This window comes from Geospiza fortis, unplaced genomic scaffold, assembly GCF_000277835.1.
Source record: "Geospiza fortis unplaced genomic scaffold, GeoFor_1.0 scaffold66, whole genome shotgun sequence".
In the NCBI taxonomy this organism is placed as follows: domain Eukaryota; kingdom Metazoa; phylum Chordata; class Aves; order Passeriformes; family Thraupidae; genus Geospiza; species Geospiza fortis.
Window position 1 is genome coordinate 773,329 of NW_005054312.1, and position 16,161 is coordinate 789,489.

Genomic DNA, 16,161 nt, shown 5'->3' on the forward strand with positions numbered 1-16,161 from the left:
GTTCAGTGTATTTGCAGTCCCTTCATTACAGTACAGACTTAGAAGGACTCATCCAATCATATTTAGCTTAGCAATGTGCAGAAAATGCTCTGTGAGTAATTTCCCATCCAATGACTCATGTCAGCACCCAGAAGTTTAGTGTTTTTATCTGACCCATTTGATGTGAGCTTATTGCTTCCTTTAGAATAGTGGAGAAGCAGAGTTTACTGGGATAACAACATTTTGACACCACTGGTTCTATAATTAAAGTGCAGAGGGGTGCTGAAAGGAGAACTCTGAGTCATTAATCTTGGGATTCACAAACATTACAAGAACTGTTTCTCTGTAGATTAAATGTAATGTCAGACTCCAATCCTCAAATTCAAATCTGGATCTGAGCTCTTCCAAATTCCATGAGTTGAAATTGAGACTCTAATTTTAACCTCCTTCTGTGACATATTTGTTCCCTTAACTCCGATTTCAGTTTGGCATCCCACGTTTGTTCTCAACATGGCATCTGTCTTAAGACTGATTTAAAATTAGGGGCTGATGTTTCAATTCCTGAGAAGTTATGTGTTCTAACCAAGCGCAACAATATGCACGAGAAGCTAAGCATCCAGCGCTGAAATAATGGCTTCAGATCTTGCATGGAACATTATTTAGGTCCCAAGTGTCAGATCAATGCCAATCAATTCCAAGGAACAATAAAATTTCTTGACAACTAGTTTGCAAATCTGGGGTAAATGCCATTTACCTTCTGGATTATCAGTGTTTTGGATGGGAAAACTCTGACTGAAAGCAACTTCCCTTTGTTGAATTCTATCCAGGACTCAGTGTCTAGTGTGGAGAGCCTGCAGCGGAAACACACACAGTTTGAAAAAGCCCTGGAAGCTCAGATGGAGAAAATCAATGAGATGGCTTCATTTGCTCAGCAGCTAACACAGAACAAGCACTATGACTCAGAAAATATCAGCAGCAGATGCCAGGCTGTTTTGAGGAGGTAAAGTCAAATCTTTCCCATGTCAACCACCAATCTCTTCTGCAATGAGACCCTCCTCCGGTGAGCATTACCTTTAAATGAATTAAGAGAACTATAAGCTGGTTTGCATTTGCTCAGCTTCATGCTTTGCACTGGAGTCTTCCCAAATTGGCTGTATTTCATTCCAAAAAGCAATTAAGTGGAGGGGGAGCAGGATTCAGAAAAAGGAAGTTTCTCTTTAATTCTGTATTCTGGCCTGGCCTTAGGGACAGTGCTGTGATGCTCATTCTGGACAGTGCTGCAAACAGAAGGCCTGCCAAGCCATTAAATACTTCATTATCATTAAATACCATCAAGAAAGGTCATTTCCTAGACAACTGCTTTTCTCTGCTCTAATGGGGTTGATCTTTAAGCCCCACTCAAATTATCCATTAGGGCATTTGCAAATTTTCTGATCAGATCTTGCCCTCTCGTGTGAATTACTTTATTGCTACTAGCAATTTGCATATTTTTCATCTTAAACAAGTGCTGAAGTAAAAGCAGTTGTATTCTCTGCTGTGGTAGATGAAAAGAGCTATATAAAAGTTATGAAAAGAGACTTGAAGTCCCCTTTGATTCAAGTGAACATACTGATTTGTTAATGTATTCTAATTTTATATGATTTATTAATATCTCACATCTGCATTAACACTAATAAAGGGCTGCAGGTCCAAACATTGGAAAAAAAATTAAAGGATGGTGTAGCTTTAGTTTATCCATGAGAAACACCATCACATTTGCAGAATTTCCACATAAGAAATGTGCTGAGTTTATGTTCTCTTGAATCCTGAAAGGCAATAATGGTGATTTCTAGAGGCAGATACCATATACACAGAACTTGTAGGATATCTGTCAGCTCACAATCTTTCCTACAGTGTCCTGGGCATCTTCTCTGACAGCCCAGATCAAGGGAATCTGCATATCATGGACATTTCCCTCCTAGGGAATGGAAGATTTGATCATGTGCGTTTTAGAGGTGAAATTTGAAAACCCTTATCTATCTAATTCACTCTGTGACTTTTGCCTCACACATCTATCTTCATCTCAGAAAACAGAGACTGCTGGAGAATGCTGCTGCTCGCAGACATTTGCTGGAGGAATCAAGGCTTCTGCAGAAGTTCCTGAAGAATTCTTTTGAGGTACAATTACATAGGATTCATAATATTCTGGTTTCTTAAAACATGCTGTGCTGCATAGATCTGAATGCCAGACAGATTTACTGTGAGGAAAATCAAGGAACTGAGCCTGGAATGAGATAATATTGGGAAAGATGAGTTTAAGAATGAAGGGATATTTTTATCTTCTTCCCTCTAGTCTAGTGTAGTAAATGAAAGATCTACTGTACATTGGAAAACAGCAAAATGAAGAAGAAATAAATGTGTTAAAAGGGAATGTGCCATCATTAAAAAAAAAGAAAAGAAAAAAATTAGTTCTTTTTTGTGAGATAGTGACAATGGGTTAGAAATAGGGTGATCATTGTCTATTCTCCCCCATGCACACATGTACCCATGCATTTTCTCACTGCTTGGGGGCTATCTGATGGAGAAGCTCCCTTTCCAAACAACAGTGCTCATAAACAAACACATAGGGGTGACCTCATGAAGGGCAGGAGAAGCTATGGGAAGCAGAACCTCAGAAGGACAACTCATTTTGGTCCTCACTTACCAGTTCCCTGTTTTATACATATAAAAGGAGAGCCTGGTAGGCTGGAGCTGAAGAAACTGAAGAAACACTGAAGATTTTGTTTACTTCTGTTCTTCCCTCCCCACAGGTGGCTGCCTGGATTAATGAGAAGAACAGCATTGCCCAGGATGATAGCTGGAAGGATCCCAGCAATCTGCAGACCAAACTGCAGAGGCACCAGGCTTTCCAAGCAGAGATCATGGCCAATAGAAATCGTTTGGACTCCATCAAATCAGTGAGAGAAGCGGGGTTTTGGGCAAGGGTGGGAAATGGGCATGAAAGACTCTGCAGACAGTGAGTTACAGTGATCTCAACCAAGGGAGTGGGAGTCACTGTCCTGTCACTGGTATTGTCCATGTTGTCTCTGAGTATACTGAGAAGCTTATTCTTTTAGTCCACCAAGAATTTTCTGTGTCCATCTCTTTCTTCACTCTCTCTTACTATCTAGTGTGAGCTTGCTCTGCATGTTCACTGTGCATGCAATGGAAACAGATGGGGGCCTGCAATAAAAGATTCAATCCACTGACTTTAGGGACATATCTCTCTGGGTGAATGCCACTTTAGAGGTATCCTTGTTTATTTCCAGCAGAGAATCTATCTGATTGGATGTACAGCCTTAACAAGATACATAAGACGTACCCAACAAAAAGGATAGAGTTTTTAAGTGCTTCCTTTGCAGAGACACATTAGTAGGCGAGATATGAAAGAAGCCTGACAAGACTTGTCAGATATTTGGCAGAAGCTGTGATCAGATGATAAGTTTGGAAGGACAGACTGTAACATGTTTATTAATTTTATTTTCAGCACAGTGCTTACTGGATGTATTTTGCAATAGATTACTACATTAAAAGTAGATTGCCCCCTCCAGTTTCACCGGCATCTTAGAAACATCTCTCCTTTTCTTTTTTCCTTTTTCTTTTCTCTTTTCTTTCTTTTCTTTTCCTTTCCTTTCTTTTCTTTATCAGTCCCCCTGTTGGCAGACACGACAAGAGGGGGTTAAAGGGTGGAGCTACAATCCTCGGTAAAATTATCTGGTTTTAAAGACTTGTTTGCACAATCTCTTTCACATTACTTCATTATGCCCTGCCTTCTTTGTTGGGAATAGTCCTAGTAGCTGCTCTTTAGAACACTTACTGACCTGGTATGTTACCTTTCACTTGCTGTGCCTCTTGCTTCCCTTGCTGTGCAGTTTCTGCCCTAATTTCAGTAAGCCTTTTGTCTTTATTAGATTTTTCTCTGTCTCTGCAATCCCTTCATCTATTGTGTCAGGAGGTGATGGTTGCAGCTGGCCCTTTACATAAGAGTGCTTTTATGATTATGAAGGCAAAAGTGATATGTTCTGGTACATTCAGCAAAGGAAGAATATGTTGCCTGTTCCTCCTGACATAGGAAGGTGAGAAGATGCTCCATGAAAGGCACTATGCCCCAGAAGCCATTCAGTCCAGACTACAAGAAATGGAAGAGCTATGGGAAGAGCTGCTAGCAAGTTGCCAGGATAAATGGACCAAACTGCAGGATGCTTACAAGGTAATGCCAGTGGTTACAGGCATGCCAGTGGTTGGATCTTGGTGTCTTTTCCAGAGATAGCACAGCTGCCTTGCTGCATGTCTCATCTACAAGTGTGTCACTTGATACAATCCAACCTCATTCCTCAAGACCATTATTGCAAAGAATCTACTAAGTGTGGACTGACTGAATGGAATTGGCAGGATAACTGGAGATCCCTATGGAGGGAAGAGGATCTGTAGGCTGGGCTCCATTCTGCTTCCTGCTGCTGGTTTAGATCCAGATTCCAGAGACAGTTACTGAGGAAAAATGTCTTTACTCATATGTGTCAATGCTGCATCTGTCTCAAGGGCATCTTTTCTCCAGCACATTGAGAAAGAAACCTACAGCTGCTTTTCATTCTTCTAGCTCCAGGCACATGAATTCTCATGACTGTGAGTTATGCTTGCTTGAGCTATCAGACAATCTGTGGTTATAAAACAGAGCTCTCCCTTTAAATGTTCTTTTTTTTAAGATGCTATGTCCATGATCTGCATTTGTGCAACACAAGTAAGATAGACTATTGATATTTAATGCATCTGTTCTTGTTTTCACCATGACTGAATTCTCTTCTTCATTTGCACCACCACTGTGTATGGGAAAAGTTCACTGAGCAGTGTGATCAATCTTTACTGAAAGTGGCTGAGATTTTCACATCACATTATCTGTCCTAAAGGTTTAAATTATTTTTTCTTCTTACTTGTTCTCAGGGTCTTCATTTTCAGCGAAACGTAGAGGACACAGAGAAATGGTTGGAAGGTGTGGAAAATGACCTGAAAGCACCATACAATGACAATGATCTGGTGGTTTTGAACAGTCATCTGAAGAAACAAGAGGAACTGGAGGAAGACATTGCTGCCCATAGGGACCGGCTGCAAGAACTTGTGGTCACAGCTCAGCAGTTCCAGAAGGAGAAACATTTCCTTGCTGATGAGCTAGAAGAGAAAGTGGATGAACTGGTGCAGAGGTGTGTGAGTGCCTGGCCTGTCTTCTGCCAGCTTTTTTCTTCCCTGAATATTCTTTTTTCTTTCCTTCTCTACACTATTCTGAAATTAGTGCTTTGCATTCATTCCTTATCAATCTGTAGTCTTCACTGGATTATCTTTAAAACCTACAGATACAAAAGGCTATGTGATCCTCTGCAGGAGAGGAGGGGAAGTCTGGAGGCAAGCAGACTGCAGTACCAGTTCTTCCGAGATGTTGATGAGGAGTTGACTTGGGTTCATGAGAAGCTCCCCATGGCTTCCTCCAAGGATTATGGCCAATCCCTGGTAACCATTCAGAGTCTACAAGAAAAGCACCAGGTAGTGTTATGTCTTTAGAATCAAATAGAGAATCAGTCTTTAGAATTAAATAGAGAATACTGAATTCAATTTGTCTCTAGCAAACTTCATCTGCTGTGTTTTGGCTAACAGGAGTCAGGATGCCAGGGATCATTTTTATCCTTTTCTTTTTCAAGGATCTGTCCATGACTTGGCAACATGCAGGATGCCATCCTGCTTACCATTGCAGTGATGCAAGTACCACATCAGAGGCCTTCTGTGGGCATGTTGGCTCTTTCTGTAAACTGAGTTCAAACCCTGGCCTTTTCAATACAAAATAGATTTGACAAACTTTTGCATATTTTCATAGGTTCTTTGGTTCTAACAAAATGCTTTCGAACTCAGTATATCCAAGAAAGCTCATTGCTCAGATGTCTCAGGATGAGCTCCCAGGAAAATATTTTCCCCAAAATTTCTTCTGCTCTGATGGGAGGGAGTTAACAGGGAGTTATTATGCTAGCTGATCTTCAATCCAGTGGTAGCTTTCAAGACAACTGCTGAAATATTTCACAAGGTTCAGATGGGCCATCAGAGAAAGTAGTGCCTGGAATACTGTCATCTCAAATACCAATAAATACCTTCATGATATTCCTTAATAAGGAGCACTGTCTCTTTGCAAACACAAGGTGGAAGAAAAAATACTCCTGCTAAGATTTTCCAGCAGCTATTGGTATTTAATATTAATATTAGCATATGACATCCCATTTAAATGCCATGTCAATCAATGCCTTTTGGAGAAATCTGTGCAAGCTACATTAGGATTGGGAAAGACAGGGGATCCTATAAATTGTCAATGTGTGTGATAGACACAGTCAGAAAGAGAGAAAGCCCAAGAATCTGGTGCTATCATTGTGAAACAGTAAGAATTAAAAACTTGTTTCATCATGATTAATAGCATAAATGTTGTTTTGTGTGCAATTACTCCTAAAATTTATGAGCTCGTTGGCATGGTAAGAAAGTAATCAAGTTCACAGAAGAAAAGAAAGCTTGAGCTGAATTAATCTGCGAAAATATTTCAAATAACTGAAGGAACAGAGGAGACACTGCTTTAGGCTATTATTATTTTTTGTTAATTGGCTAAATCTCAAAATGTTTCAACTAACTGTGAGACTGGGAGATATACACCATAAAATCAGTGCATAATAAAATTCTCTGACATTTTACTTACTATTCTTCTGGAAACCGGATTAAAATATAAGCTTTTAATTCCCAACATGTTATTAGCTACAGCCTCTGCACTTTCTTTTTAATGTTGGTTTACAAGCAAGCAAATGTCAGAATTAACATAACAGTCAAGAATTGAATATTCTGTTAGTTCCACCTCTATTGTTTGTCCTAATGAGCTAGATTTGCAAAATTCAGTCCTTGGTTTGTTACCACAAAAGAGATTGTGAGTGAATTTTATTAACCTTCTTCCTAAGGAAGAAAAAAAAAAGCTGCTGTGCAAAATAGCATTTACACACAAATATATTATGCCTTCAAACAGCTGCTTGGCTTGGAAAAGATATGGTGTTGCTTTTCAACAACATCTTGAAATCAATAGGGGGAAGTTAAAGGCAAGACTAGAATCAGAGCTTTTTCTAGCCAAGTTTGACACTTGAGTTGAAAAAGCAGCTCCTCCCCTCATAGAGGGCATCTCCTCTACATTAACAGAGCACTGCAGTCTAACTCTGAACCTGCTTATTCATAGCTGTGAAATTAAACAGAACAGTGGTCAAACTGTGGGGCTTATTTGTGCTCAGGGTGCTCAGGCACAGCCAGCCAAAGAAAGCATGTATGCTCACAGAAAAAACAGAGCATGGGCCTTGCCTACCCAGGGGAGAGTATATGGAGGGATGCATATATTTTTTAAATCTACCAGTCTTCAAAAATTAATTTCAAGTAAAGCCCTTGAGAATTGGTTTGAGGTGGTTTTCTTCTCTCCTTGTCCTGTTGGCTGCCTGGCACTGGTGTACCTACAGTGTTTACAATGTCTGCTATGCAAAGATTCATCTTCTACAAAAACATTGGCAAGTGATAAATAATGACGTGCAGGCAAATTGGTCATTCTTCCCTAGATATGTTTTAATTCAAGAAATGCCATATAATGGAATAGGACTGGGTATATTTCAGTGGAAACTACAAAAAAGAGGTTTGTGATTAGAACTCAAACCCTCCAGACTCTGAGGTATATATACATCAAAGTTCAAACTTCATGGCTAAATTTGATTTCTGTGATCACTGCTTCACCCCAAAAAAAGTCCTCCACTCCAAGCATGCACTCAGACTTTGTACCTCTGACCCACCTTTGTGAGGAGAAAGCAAATTTATAAAGGAATTGCATGACTACATTTTCTGGAATAAAAATTCCATAACTTCAATTTTTGGTCTATCATTTTACTCTTTACTCTTTCCAGAACCTGGAGAATGAGATAAACAGTCGAGATGCTTTGACCAAAGCAGTGATCAGTACAGGACAGAAACTGGTAAAGGGAGGCCACTCAGCCTCTCGCAAGATTATAGAGCATCTGAAGGAGCTTGAGACTTCTGTAGAGACCTTGAAGGCAGAGGCTCAAGAGAGGAGACAGAGGCTTATGCAGTCCTATGAGGCCCATCTGTTCCTAAATGAGGTAAGGATGGTCCCTGAGAGATTTTTTTTTTTCTTTTATTTTCTTAAAACAACTGGCACCTATATTGTTGAATGGATGTAAGTGCTGAGAAAGAAGCAGAATTCACACTGCCTTGATTTTTCATATCTGGTAAATAAGGATACAGTGGAGAAGCAACAGTTATCTTCCCAACAAATGGCAGTAACATGTAACTGCAATTACAGGATTCTGGGTACACATTTTTTGGAACAGTGTCTGCTAGATTGCATTAGAGGAACACATCTAAGGTGCTCTCTGTTTTCGCTGATGTGTCAGTGCACCACTGCTTTCAGTTTTCTTTGTCTTGACCTAAATCAAGCTGTGTTAAGGCTCATCCCTCTATTTTATACAGCTGCTGGAGGTGGAGGCATGGCTGGCAGAGAGGAGTTTCATTCTGGAGACCTCTGATTATGGGAAGAATGAAGAATCCACACAAGTTTTACTTCGTAAACTTGAAGCTACCAAACTGGACATGGATAGCTTCAGGTTGAGGATCGAGAAAGTACAGGAGACAGGAGCCAGCTTAATAAACAAAGACAGTCCAGAGAGGTAGGAAAGCAAAAACAGGTTTCTCCTCCAGGTCTGACAGAAATGCCCAGAGAAGGCAAATAAAGAAAAGTTCAACTATGTTTGATGGCTCATTCAGAAATAAGATTTCAGGGATCATCCATCCCTCCATCATCATCATCATCATCACACACACTGAGCTCCCCAAAAGCTTGATGATTGTTTTAATGTTTTAATGAGATTTTTTTTTTAACAACAGACCAATTAATGCAGATCAGCTTCTTTGTCCAGGAACTGTCATCTAGCTCTAATTTACCACAAATGTTCAAAAACCGCTGTGCTTGGGAAAGGAAATGAATATTCTTGACAGTTCACTGTTTTTCATTGAAAATTTGTTTTTATATCTGGGGAGGAAGATAGGAAAAGAGCAGCTATTTGTATGATTTACTTTAATTTCCTGAGCTAGCTGGCTTTAATGGCACAGCATAACTCACTCCATGATGTTATCTGGTTTATTCTGTGTTTTAAAGGTGTTGCAAATTAAACCTGTCAGAAAAAACAGTGTTTAAAAAGAACCATAAAGCAAAGACATACTTTCTGCTTCTTATTCTTTGCAGTTCAGTAATACTTTTAAAGCTCCAGGGGATCCTAGCAGATTATCAGTCTCTCCTACAAAAGTCTGACACCAAGAGAAAACGCCTGCAAGAACAACTCCAGCTCTATCAGTTTGAAAGAGAATTCCAGCTGGTAGATGCATGGCTTTCCAGTAAACTGTCTGTAGCAGAGTCCGATGACTATGGGCAGGACTTAGATGATGTCGAGGTAAAAGAAAATAAAAAGTATTACATGTATGGTGTGGCAAAGCAGGGTTATATTTGCTGCAATTTTTATGTAGCTGCTGACAGTGAAACATGTTACAATGACAAAAACTAAGCAGAGCTGTTATCTCCACAGAACTCAGACTGGCTTCTGTCTGCTTTGACAGGCTTGCTGAGGTAGTATCCTCCAACAGAAAATTAGATGTATCAGAAAGTTAGCTGTTCTTGGAATAAGGTGAGGTCAGCACACTCCATTGCTTGTCCTACTTATAAATTTGACAGACCTAAAAATTTTTTACTATGGTCAAAAGCAGTGGGCTGCAGTGCTCATATCTCTTGCTGCTGATTTCAAGGATAAATTTCTCCTTGGGGCACACAGTACAGAGAACTATAATTAGCAGTGTCCACTCCTCCTAGGAGCTGCTGCATGTGTAGACAAGTTCTGTTCATTAGCTTTTGATCTGAGCAACTTCTGCTTGTCAGGATGTGGTTAATTTTTCTCTGTGATACAGAATGTTAAATGATCAAGACAATAGATGTCTTCTTCCGACTCTGGGTCATTTGGATTTATCAAGCAATTTGCACTTGTAGATTGCAGTGCATAACTTTTGTGTTATACAGAGCAGAGAAAGTGATTCCTTTTGCCTCTCTCATGGAGGTAGGCAGAAATTCTTTATCTAAATTTGTGTCCCCATTTATTCTGCAGGTGCTGGAGAAAAAGTTTAAAGATTTTGTAAATGAGATGAAACCTCTGGGACATTCCAAAGCTGTCTCCTTAAATGAGTTAGCATCTAAACTGGATAAGGAAGGCCACAGCAAGATAGATGTTATCCAGAAGAGAACTAAGCAAATCAATGAAACATGGGAGAAATTATGCAATGCCATTGATATAAGGACAGAGGTAGGAAATGCATGAAAAACTGGGGCATTGATTTCCTTGCAGCCTCCCATGCCTTTTCTTTCCCAAACCAGCGCATTGCTCATGTTGAAACACAAGGTTTACAGGGGCAATGAGTACATTTTGTTCAATTTTTTCTAGATTCATTTCCCTTTATAGCCGCTGCTTACCCTACTGTTCCTGGCAAGGCTTATACTTGAAAGATGCTTATCAGCTCCGGGTAATTGTTTTCCTTAATTCACTGCTAACTCCTGTTTCCTGAAAAACAAAGCCAATCCAACAGTTTACCATCACTAACAGGAGTCTGGCTCTGCCACTTATCAGTCTTTTTATGGAACTACTTATGTAGCATGATCAAAATTCTCCAGGATTTTTGCTGAGTTAACTTCTTGAAATCAAAGGCATATGGAAGAGAATGTGATGGAGGACATAGAGCCAATCCCCTACCTTTAGGCAGCAGTTGGGTGTTAAATCTGCTCACTCCTTCTCAGGAAACCGCAGACACAGATATGTATAGAAAAGCAGAGGTGATACACAGAACTCAATATTTTTGTTTGTTTTAAGGATGTCCTCAATCATTTTTTTTCACTACTGTTGCATGACCTGTTGCTTATGAGGTAACTCAAGCCTGCTATTGTCTGTTAGCAAAAATAAGTGCATGACAATTGTTGCTATAGAGTTTGGCTATAAACTAGTATTAGAACTTTTTTTTAATACTGTCATTTCAGAAAAGCATGATTTTTGCTCATTTTCACTGTTTGCAGTGTAGACTTTTTTCCAAGGAGTATTTTAAGACAACCTCTGTGGTGTAGAGAGCTACTTTTAGAGGGCCATTCATGCTCTCCATTTTGACCATTCTTCTTATGGTGGGATAAATTGCTTTTTGGAGACATTTGTTCCTTTCTGTTGTCCAACACGTCACTTTCAGGTGACTTAATGGGGAAGATGTTTCATTCCCTCTCAAAATCCCCAGTGATTTTGTACTGCATTATGATATATTAGGGTTACCTTTTTTCATGCTGTAGACACAAAATGCAGTAGAGAATTGCCGTTAAATTACTTTGTTATTCCAGAACCTAAGAGCAGCCCGTCAAGTTCACCAGTATGACCATGATGTGGATGAAGTAAAGGGCTGGATGCAGGAGAAAGAGGCAGTGGTAGATATAGAAGATTATGGGTATGATCTTCCAGGTGTACAGACACTTCTCAGCCATCTTGAGGGAGTAGAGGTAAGAGGATCTGTGATGAAGCAGTAGCAGTAAAGCATAGATGGCAAAAAAAAAGAGACTGATTCTTGACTGATGCCTCTTAAGGGCCTTACTTACAAGACAAATTTTTTGCACCCTTAATATTCTTTGTGCCTCAGAGAAGAGGGCTTTATTTATTGCACCCTTAAATATTCTTTGTGCCTCAGAGAAGAGGGCTTTATCCTCCTGTTTTTAACATTGGGATATTATATTATTAATGCTTTTGCTTTGAAGGATGAACTTCTCTTCTAAAATTTGTTATGATAATTGCAAAGATGTCAGCTGAACCATAGGAAACTTCAGCTCCACATTTACTAAAATAATCTGTCTCATGTCTAAAGAAGTTTCTTTTATATTTGACGATGAACAAGGCATTAAACGGAAACTGAGAGGCATTCATATTTCAGCCTCTGTGCAGCCGAAGTGTAGAAAATATATGCAGCATTGTTAAATCCACTTTTGATAGAACTAAGTAGTGATTTGGTCTTACAATCCATTCATTCTGTCTCCATTCCAGAGAGATCTGGGAGTCATCATGAAAGAGCTGGAACGGATTCGAGGAGACGCTTGGCACCTCAGCCGCACGTACCCTCAAGTTAAGGAAAACATCATGGAGAGACTCACAGATGTGGATGAGTGCTGGGAAAACTTGGACAAAAAGTTTCTGGAGAGGAAGGCAAGACTGAGCCAGGCAGAACAAGTTCAGCTCTACTTCAATGACTGCAGGGAGCTGATGTATGTATTGGCTCCTTGAGTTTGGCAGTGGGCCTTATTTCTTGTCTTTCCCATAGAGGATTTTCTAAATTATAGCTGTTAGTTATTTGATTCCTGCCCCAGGTGCTCTGCAACTTGCTTTCAGATCTCTTTGAACAATAAACCATGGCATCTCCTCAACAGTACTTCACAGAATTTACCAGATATCAGAGGTGACAATGACGCCTCAGCACAGTGTGCATGACAAAAACACTTTTTTTAGACTAATTCCTAGACAGTCCCTAAACAGTCTCTTGGAGAATTCCATCCCTGTGGATAAATTCATAATTTAAATTGAAAATACTGTTGATTCTGTAGGAAGGTAGGGTTAGATAGTGAAGTAATTTGTACACCTGCATAGACACGAGTGCCCCCTTTTCTCAAAGTCAAAGCAGCTGCATTAAAGGTAATCTCCTAGAATAAGTAATTAAAAAGATCACCTATGACAGGAGTAGAAATACAAAGACAGGGGAATGGTTACCACTGACTATTGGACATTTACTATGCTAAGGGATAGATCCTGAGCTCAGGTAAATCATGAGTAAGTTTGTGCCAGCAAGAGTAATGGAGTAGAAAATGTTTCTTAAAAAGTACCTATCAATATGCTTCTTTCCATGAATGCTCTTTGTGCACATGAAGTACTTTCATGTGTGGTCCTTTACAATGTATAAAAATACTGTTAAACTGCGTAGTCTAGGCAATTGCAGTTAGTTCTTTCTGAGAATTTGAATGCACAATGCTTTGGTATGTGCAGATCTACATCTTTATTTTTAATAGGCTATGTATGCAAACAGCACTGGGAGTATTATAAATCCCCCAGATTTATAAACCTTCATCAACATATTTGTATATTGCTATGGTTTAACCCCCCTAGTCAGCAGTCAAGCCAAGCCACTCACTCCCTCAGGTTCCCACTGGGATGAGGAGGAGAATCAGAAATTAAAAACAAGCAAACAAACAAAAAACCAACTCATTTGTTGAGATAAGAACACTCTAGTAATTGAAAAAAGTAAAATATAATAATACTAATGATTAATTTCATAAAAAAAAAAAAAAAAAGAAAAAGGAAAAATAACCCTCCCAGAAACTATTGATGCACAATACAATTGCTCATCATCACTCACTGGTGCCCAGCCTGTCCCTAAGCAGCCATTGGTCCCTTCTGGCAAACTCTCCCCAGTTTATATACGGGGTATGATGTTCTGTGGGATGGAGTATCCCTTTGACCCTTTCAGGTCAGCTGTCCTGGCTTTGTTTCCCCCCTGCCTGGCTCTTTGTGCACCTCCTCACTGGAGAGCCTGGGAAAATGAGACACCCTTGGCTTAGGGTAAGCACTACTCAGCAACAGCAAAACAACAGTGGGCTGTCAACATCATTCTCATACTGAATCCAAAACTCAGCACAGTACCAGTTACTAAGAACAGAATTAACTCTATCCCAGGCAAAATCAGGACAATATTTATATCTTTTGTGAACAAATAAAAGTCTGTATACATGTATCCACAGCCATGGGATGTGTGCATTCCCAAATGTCCAGCAGATTCAGATTCCTCTTCTTTGTACCCTTTTCCCCTGTTCTGTAGGGCCTGGGCCAATGAGATGCATGCTCTGGTGATATCTGAAGAACTGGCAAATGATGTCCTGGGAGCGGAGCTGCTCATCAAGCGCCACGAGGAGTACAAGCGCGAGATAGAGAAGCAGTGGCTGAAATATGAAGAAATGCAGCAGGCAGGAGGTGACCTGATGAAGAATGGGCATTTCATGTCTGTAGAGGTGTGTTGAAGTGTAAATATTTTACAAACAAGAGTGAACAAAGAGATGAAACAGACAGGAGGTGCAGCTTTGTCTCTCAGAACAGAAGAACTAAATGGGACAATCAGGTTCTTTACTATTAAAAGTTACGTATTTCATGTGACACACAGAAAAAGAAAACACATTTTTAAGTTCTTGTGCTACATTACAATGCCATCGTCTTGCATTGCTGATGTTTCTGAGTTCACCAAAAGAGATATAATTCTTCAGAAATGTCCAAAGAGGCAAGAATTAAAATTTCTGTGATTCTGTTATCTGTATCTAGACTTTGCCCAAGACACTGTCTGTAGATCCAGAGATCACACCATTGAAAACATCTTCTGAACTTATGCAAGATCACATTACTTCTGTTGTGGAAAGAACAGGAAAACTTTCCACAGTTAAAGTCTCTCAATTGTTGCCGTGCCATAAGTGCATGCATTTGTTGAATCTCCCGGTTCTCACTAGTTCCATAGTACAAGCTGCCTGGATATAAAGCTTCATCTTGGGAAATCATATGGCAGAATATTTGTCATACAGTATGTGGAATATGCCTAAAGTTGTATTATCTAGCTGCGCAATTTACATGATAAATTAATTCAAGTAGGAAAAAGAGGACTCAGACATCTTTTCTAAATTATGCTCACACCACAAAATTATTTAGAGATCATCTTCTGAATCATGAAGGCAGATTAGTGACTGCCAGATAGTTAGTTGACTGTCATGTGAAAGTCTGATTGGATTTTTCAACTCCTGGCATTACAAATATTCTTTTTCTAGATTGAAGAAAAACTGTTAGAGCTGTCTGAGCTGATGAAGAAGGTAAAGGAGAGCTGGGACATGAGGAAAGTGTTATATGAAGAAAACTGGGAGATCCAATTGCTCCGCAGAGAGCTTGAGCAAGCAGAAGCGTGGCTGGCTGCCAAGGAGAGCTTTCTTTCAGACCCATCCTATGGGGTGAGTAACAACCCTGCAACATTACTGAGCACTGGGTGCCTCTTAGCATGTGCAGAGGGCCTGGCTCATGGACCAGCTCAGGCCTGAAATTAATCACAATCTCAACAGCAATGAGCCCTTGAAATTAGAAAGGGCAGGAGCTCTGTCCTCTTGCAGAAGTGAGCCCAGGGCAGTTGCTGCATTTGACATGGTGATGGGCTCCGGGAAGTGGTGGCTTCCAGGGGGTGGTAGAAGCCTTGGAAGAATTCCAGATCATTTTTTCACATAACTTGCAAAAGGTTCAACCTCCCCTGTCTTGCTGAGAGCCTGTTTCAAAAGAAAAAAAAAGAAGTTTCCCCCATTTTGTAGGGGGGAAAAGGGTGTTTTCCCACCTTTTTCTTCCCATTAAATGGTAGAATGTTTTACACAGGCACATTTATAGCTAGCTTGCAAATTCCTTTTCAAACACCATATTTTAGTTTGTTTTGCTGGGTTGGTTTTTTTTTCTCGTTGTTGACTGTCTTCTGATAATTTATAAGACTGGAAAACAAAGTAATGAACTTGGGTATCAGAAACTAAGCAGAGGACATGAAAGAAGTCTCAGATGCATTTGTTGTAGGGCAGGAACAAACTGTGTGCAGCACAAGCCAGAATCCAAGTACTCTATCTGCACAAAAACAGTTATAGCTGGAAGCCATGGTACTTGCAGAAAAGGGAAGGTTGGTATTTGAGCCCTTTTTCTCCTGCACAGCAAACAGACTGCAAGATACAGACCTTTTTTTAAAATGTAAATTCAGATTTTTTTCATACACAAATAGGGGTTTAAACATCCAATTACAAAATTTTCAGAACACTCACTTGGCTAAATAGAACGGATCAATCTAAAAATCTTAGGTATAATCTCTTCAGATGGAATTGATTTTGGAGTTCTCTATGTGGTAATTTTTCCATTCAGGATTCAGTGTCTGAAGTAGAGGAATTATTGAAGAAACATCATGATTTTGAGAAGATGCTTGCAGCACATGAAAAGAAATTTG

The 16,161-nt window shown here is 39.8% G+C and overlaps 1 protein-coding gene across 1 annotated transcript in view; it reads left to right on the forward strand.

The window, feature by feature from the left end:
- The window catches only part of SPTBN5 (spectrin beta, non-erythrocytic 5), a 90,335-nt gene that overhangs the window by 67,630 nt on the left and 6,544 nt on the right, over positions 1-16,161 (forward strand). The window contains exons 47-61 of the mRNA XM_031055786.1: positions 807-979; positions 2,046-2,136; positions 2,769-2,915; positions 4,070-4,207; positions 4,936-5,192; positions 5,343-5,529; positions 7,944-8,156; positions 8,527-8,723; positions 9,299-9,503; positions 10,206-10,400; positions 11,471-11,626; positions 12,162-12,379; positions 13,981-14,170; positions 14,969-15,145; positions 16,080-16,161. The exon at positions 16,080-16,161 is cut by the window's right edge and continues 47 nt beyond it. Coding sequence (XP_030911646.1) covers positions 807-979; positions 2,046-2,136; positions 2,769-2,915; positions 4,070-4,207; positions 4,936-5,192; positions 5,343-5,529; positions 7,944-8,156; positions 8,527-8,723; positions 9,299-9,503; positions 10,206-10,400; positions 11,471-11,626; positions 12,162-12,379; positions 13,981-14,170; positions 14,969-15,145; positions 16,080-16,161 — 2,626 coding nt within the window. The remainder of the gene's footprint in view (positions 1-806; positions 980-2,045; positions 2,137-2,768; positions 2,916-4,069; positions 4,208-4,935; positions 5,193-5,342; positions 5,530-7,943; positions 8,157-8,526; positions 8,724-9,298; positions 9,504-10,205; positions 10,401-11,470; positions 11,627-12,161; positions 12,380-13,980; positions 14,171-14,968; positions 15,146-16,079) is intronic.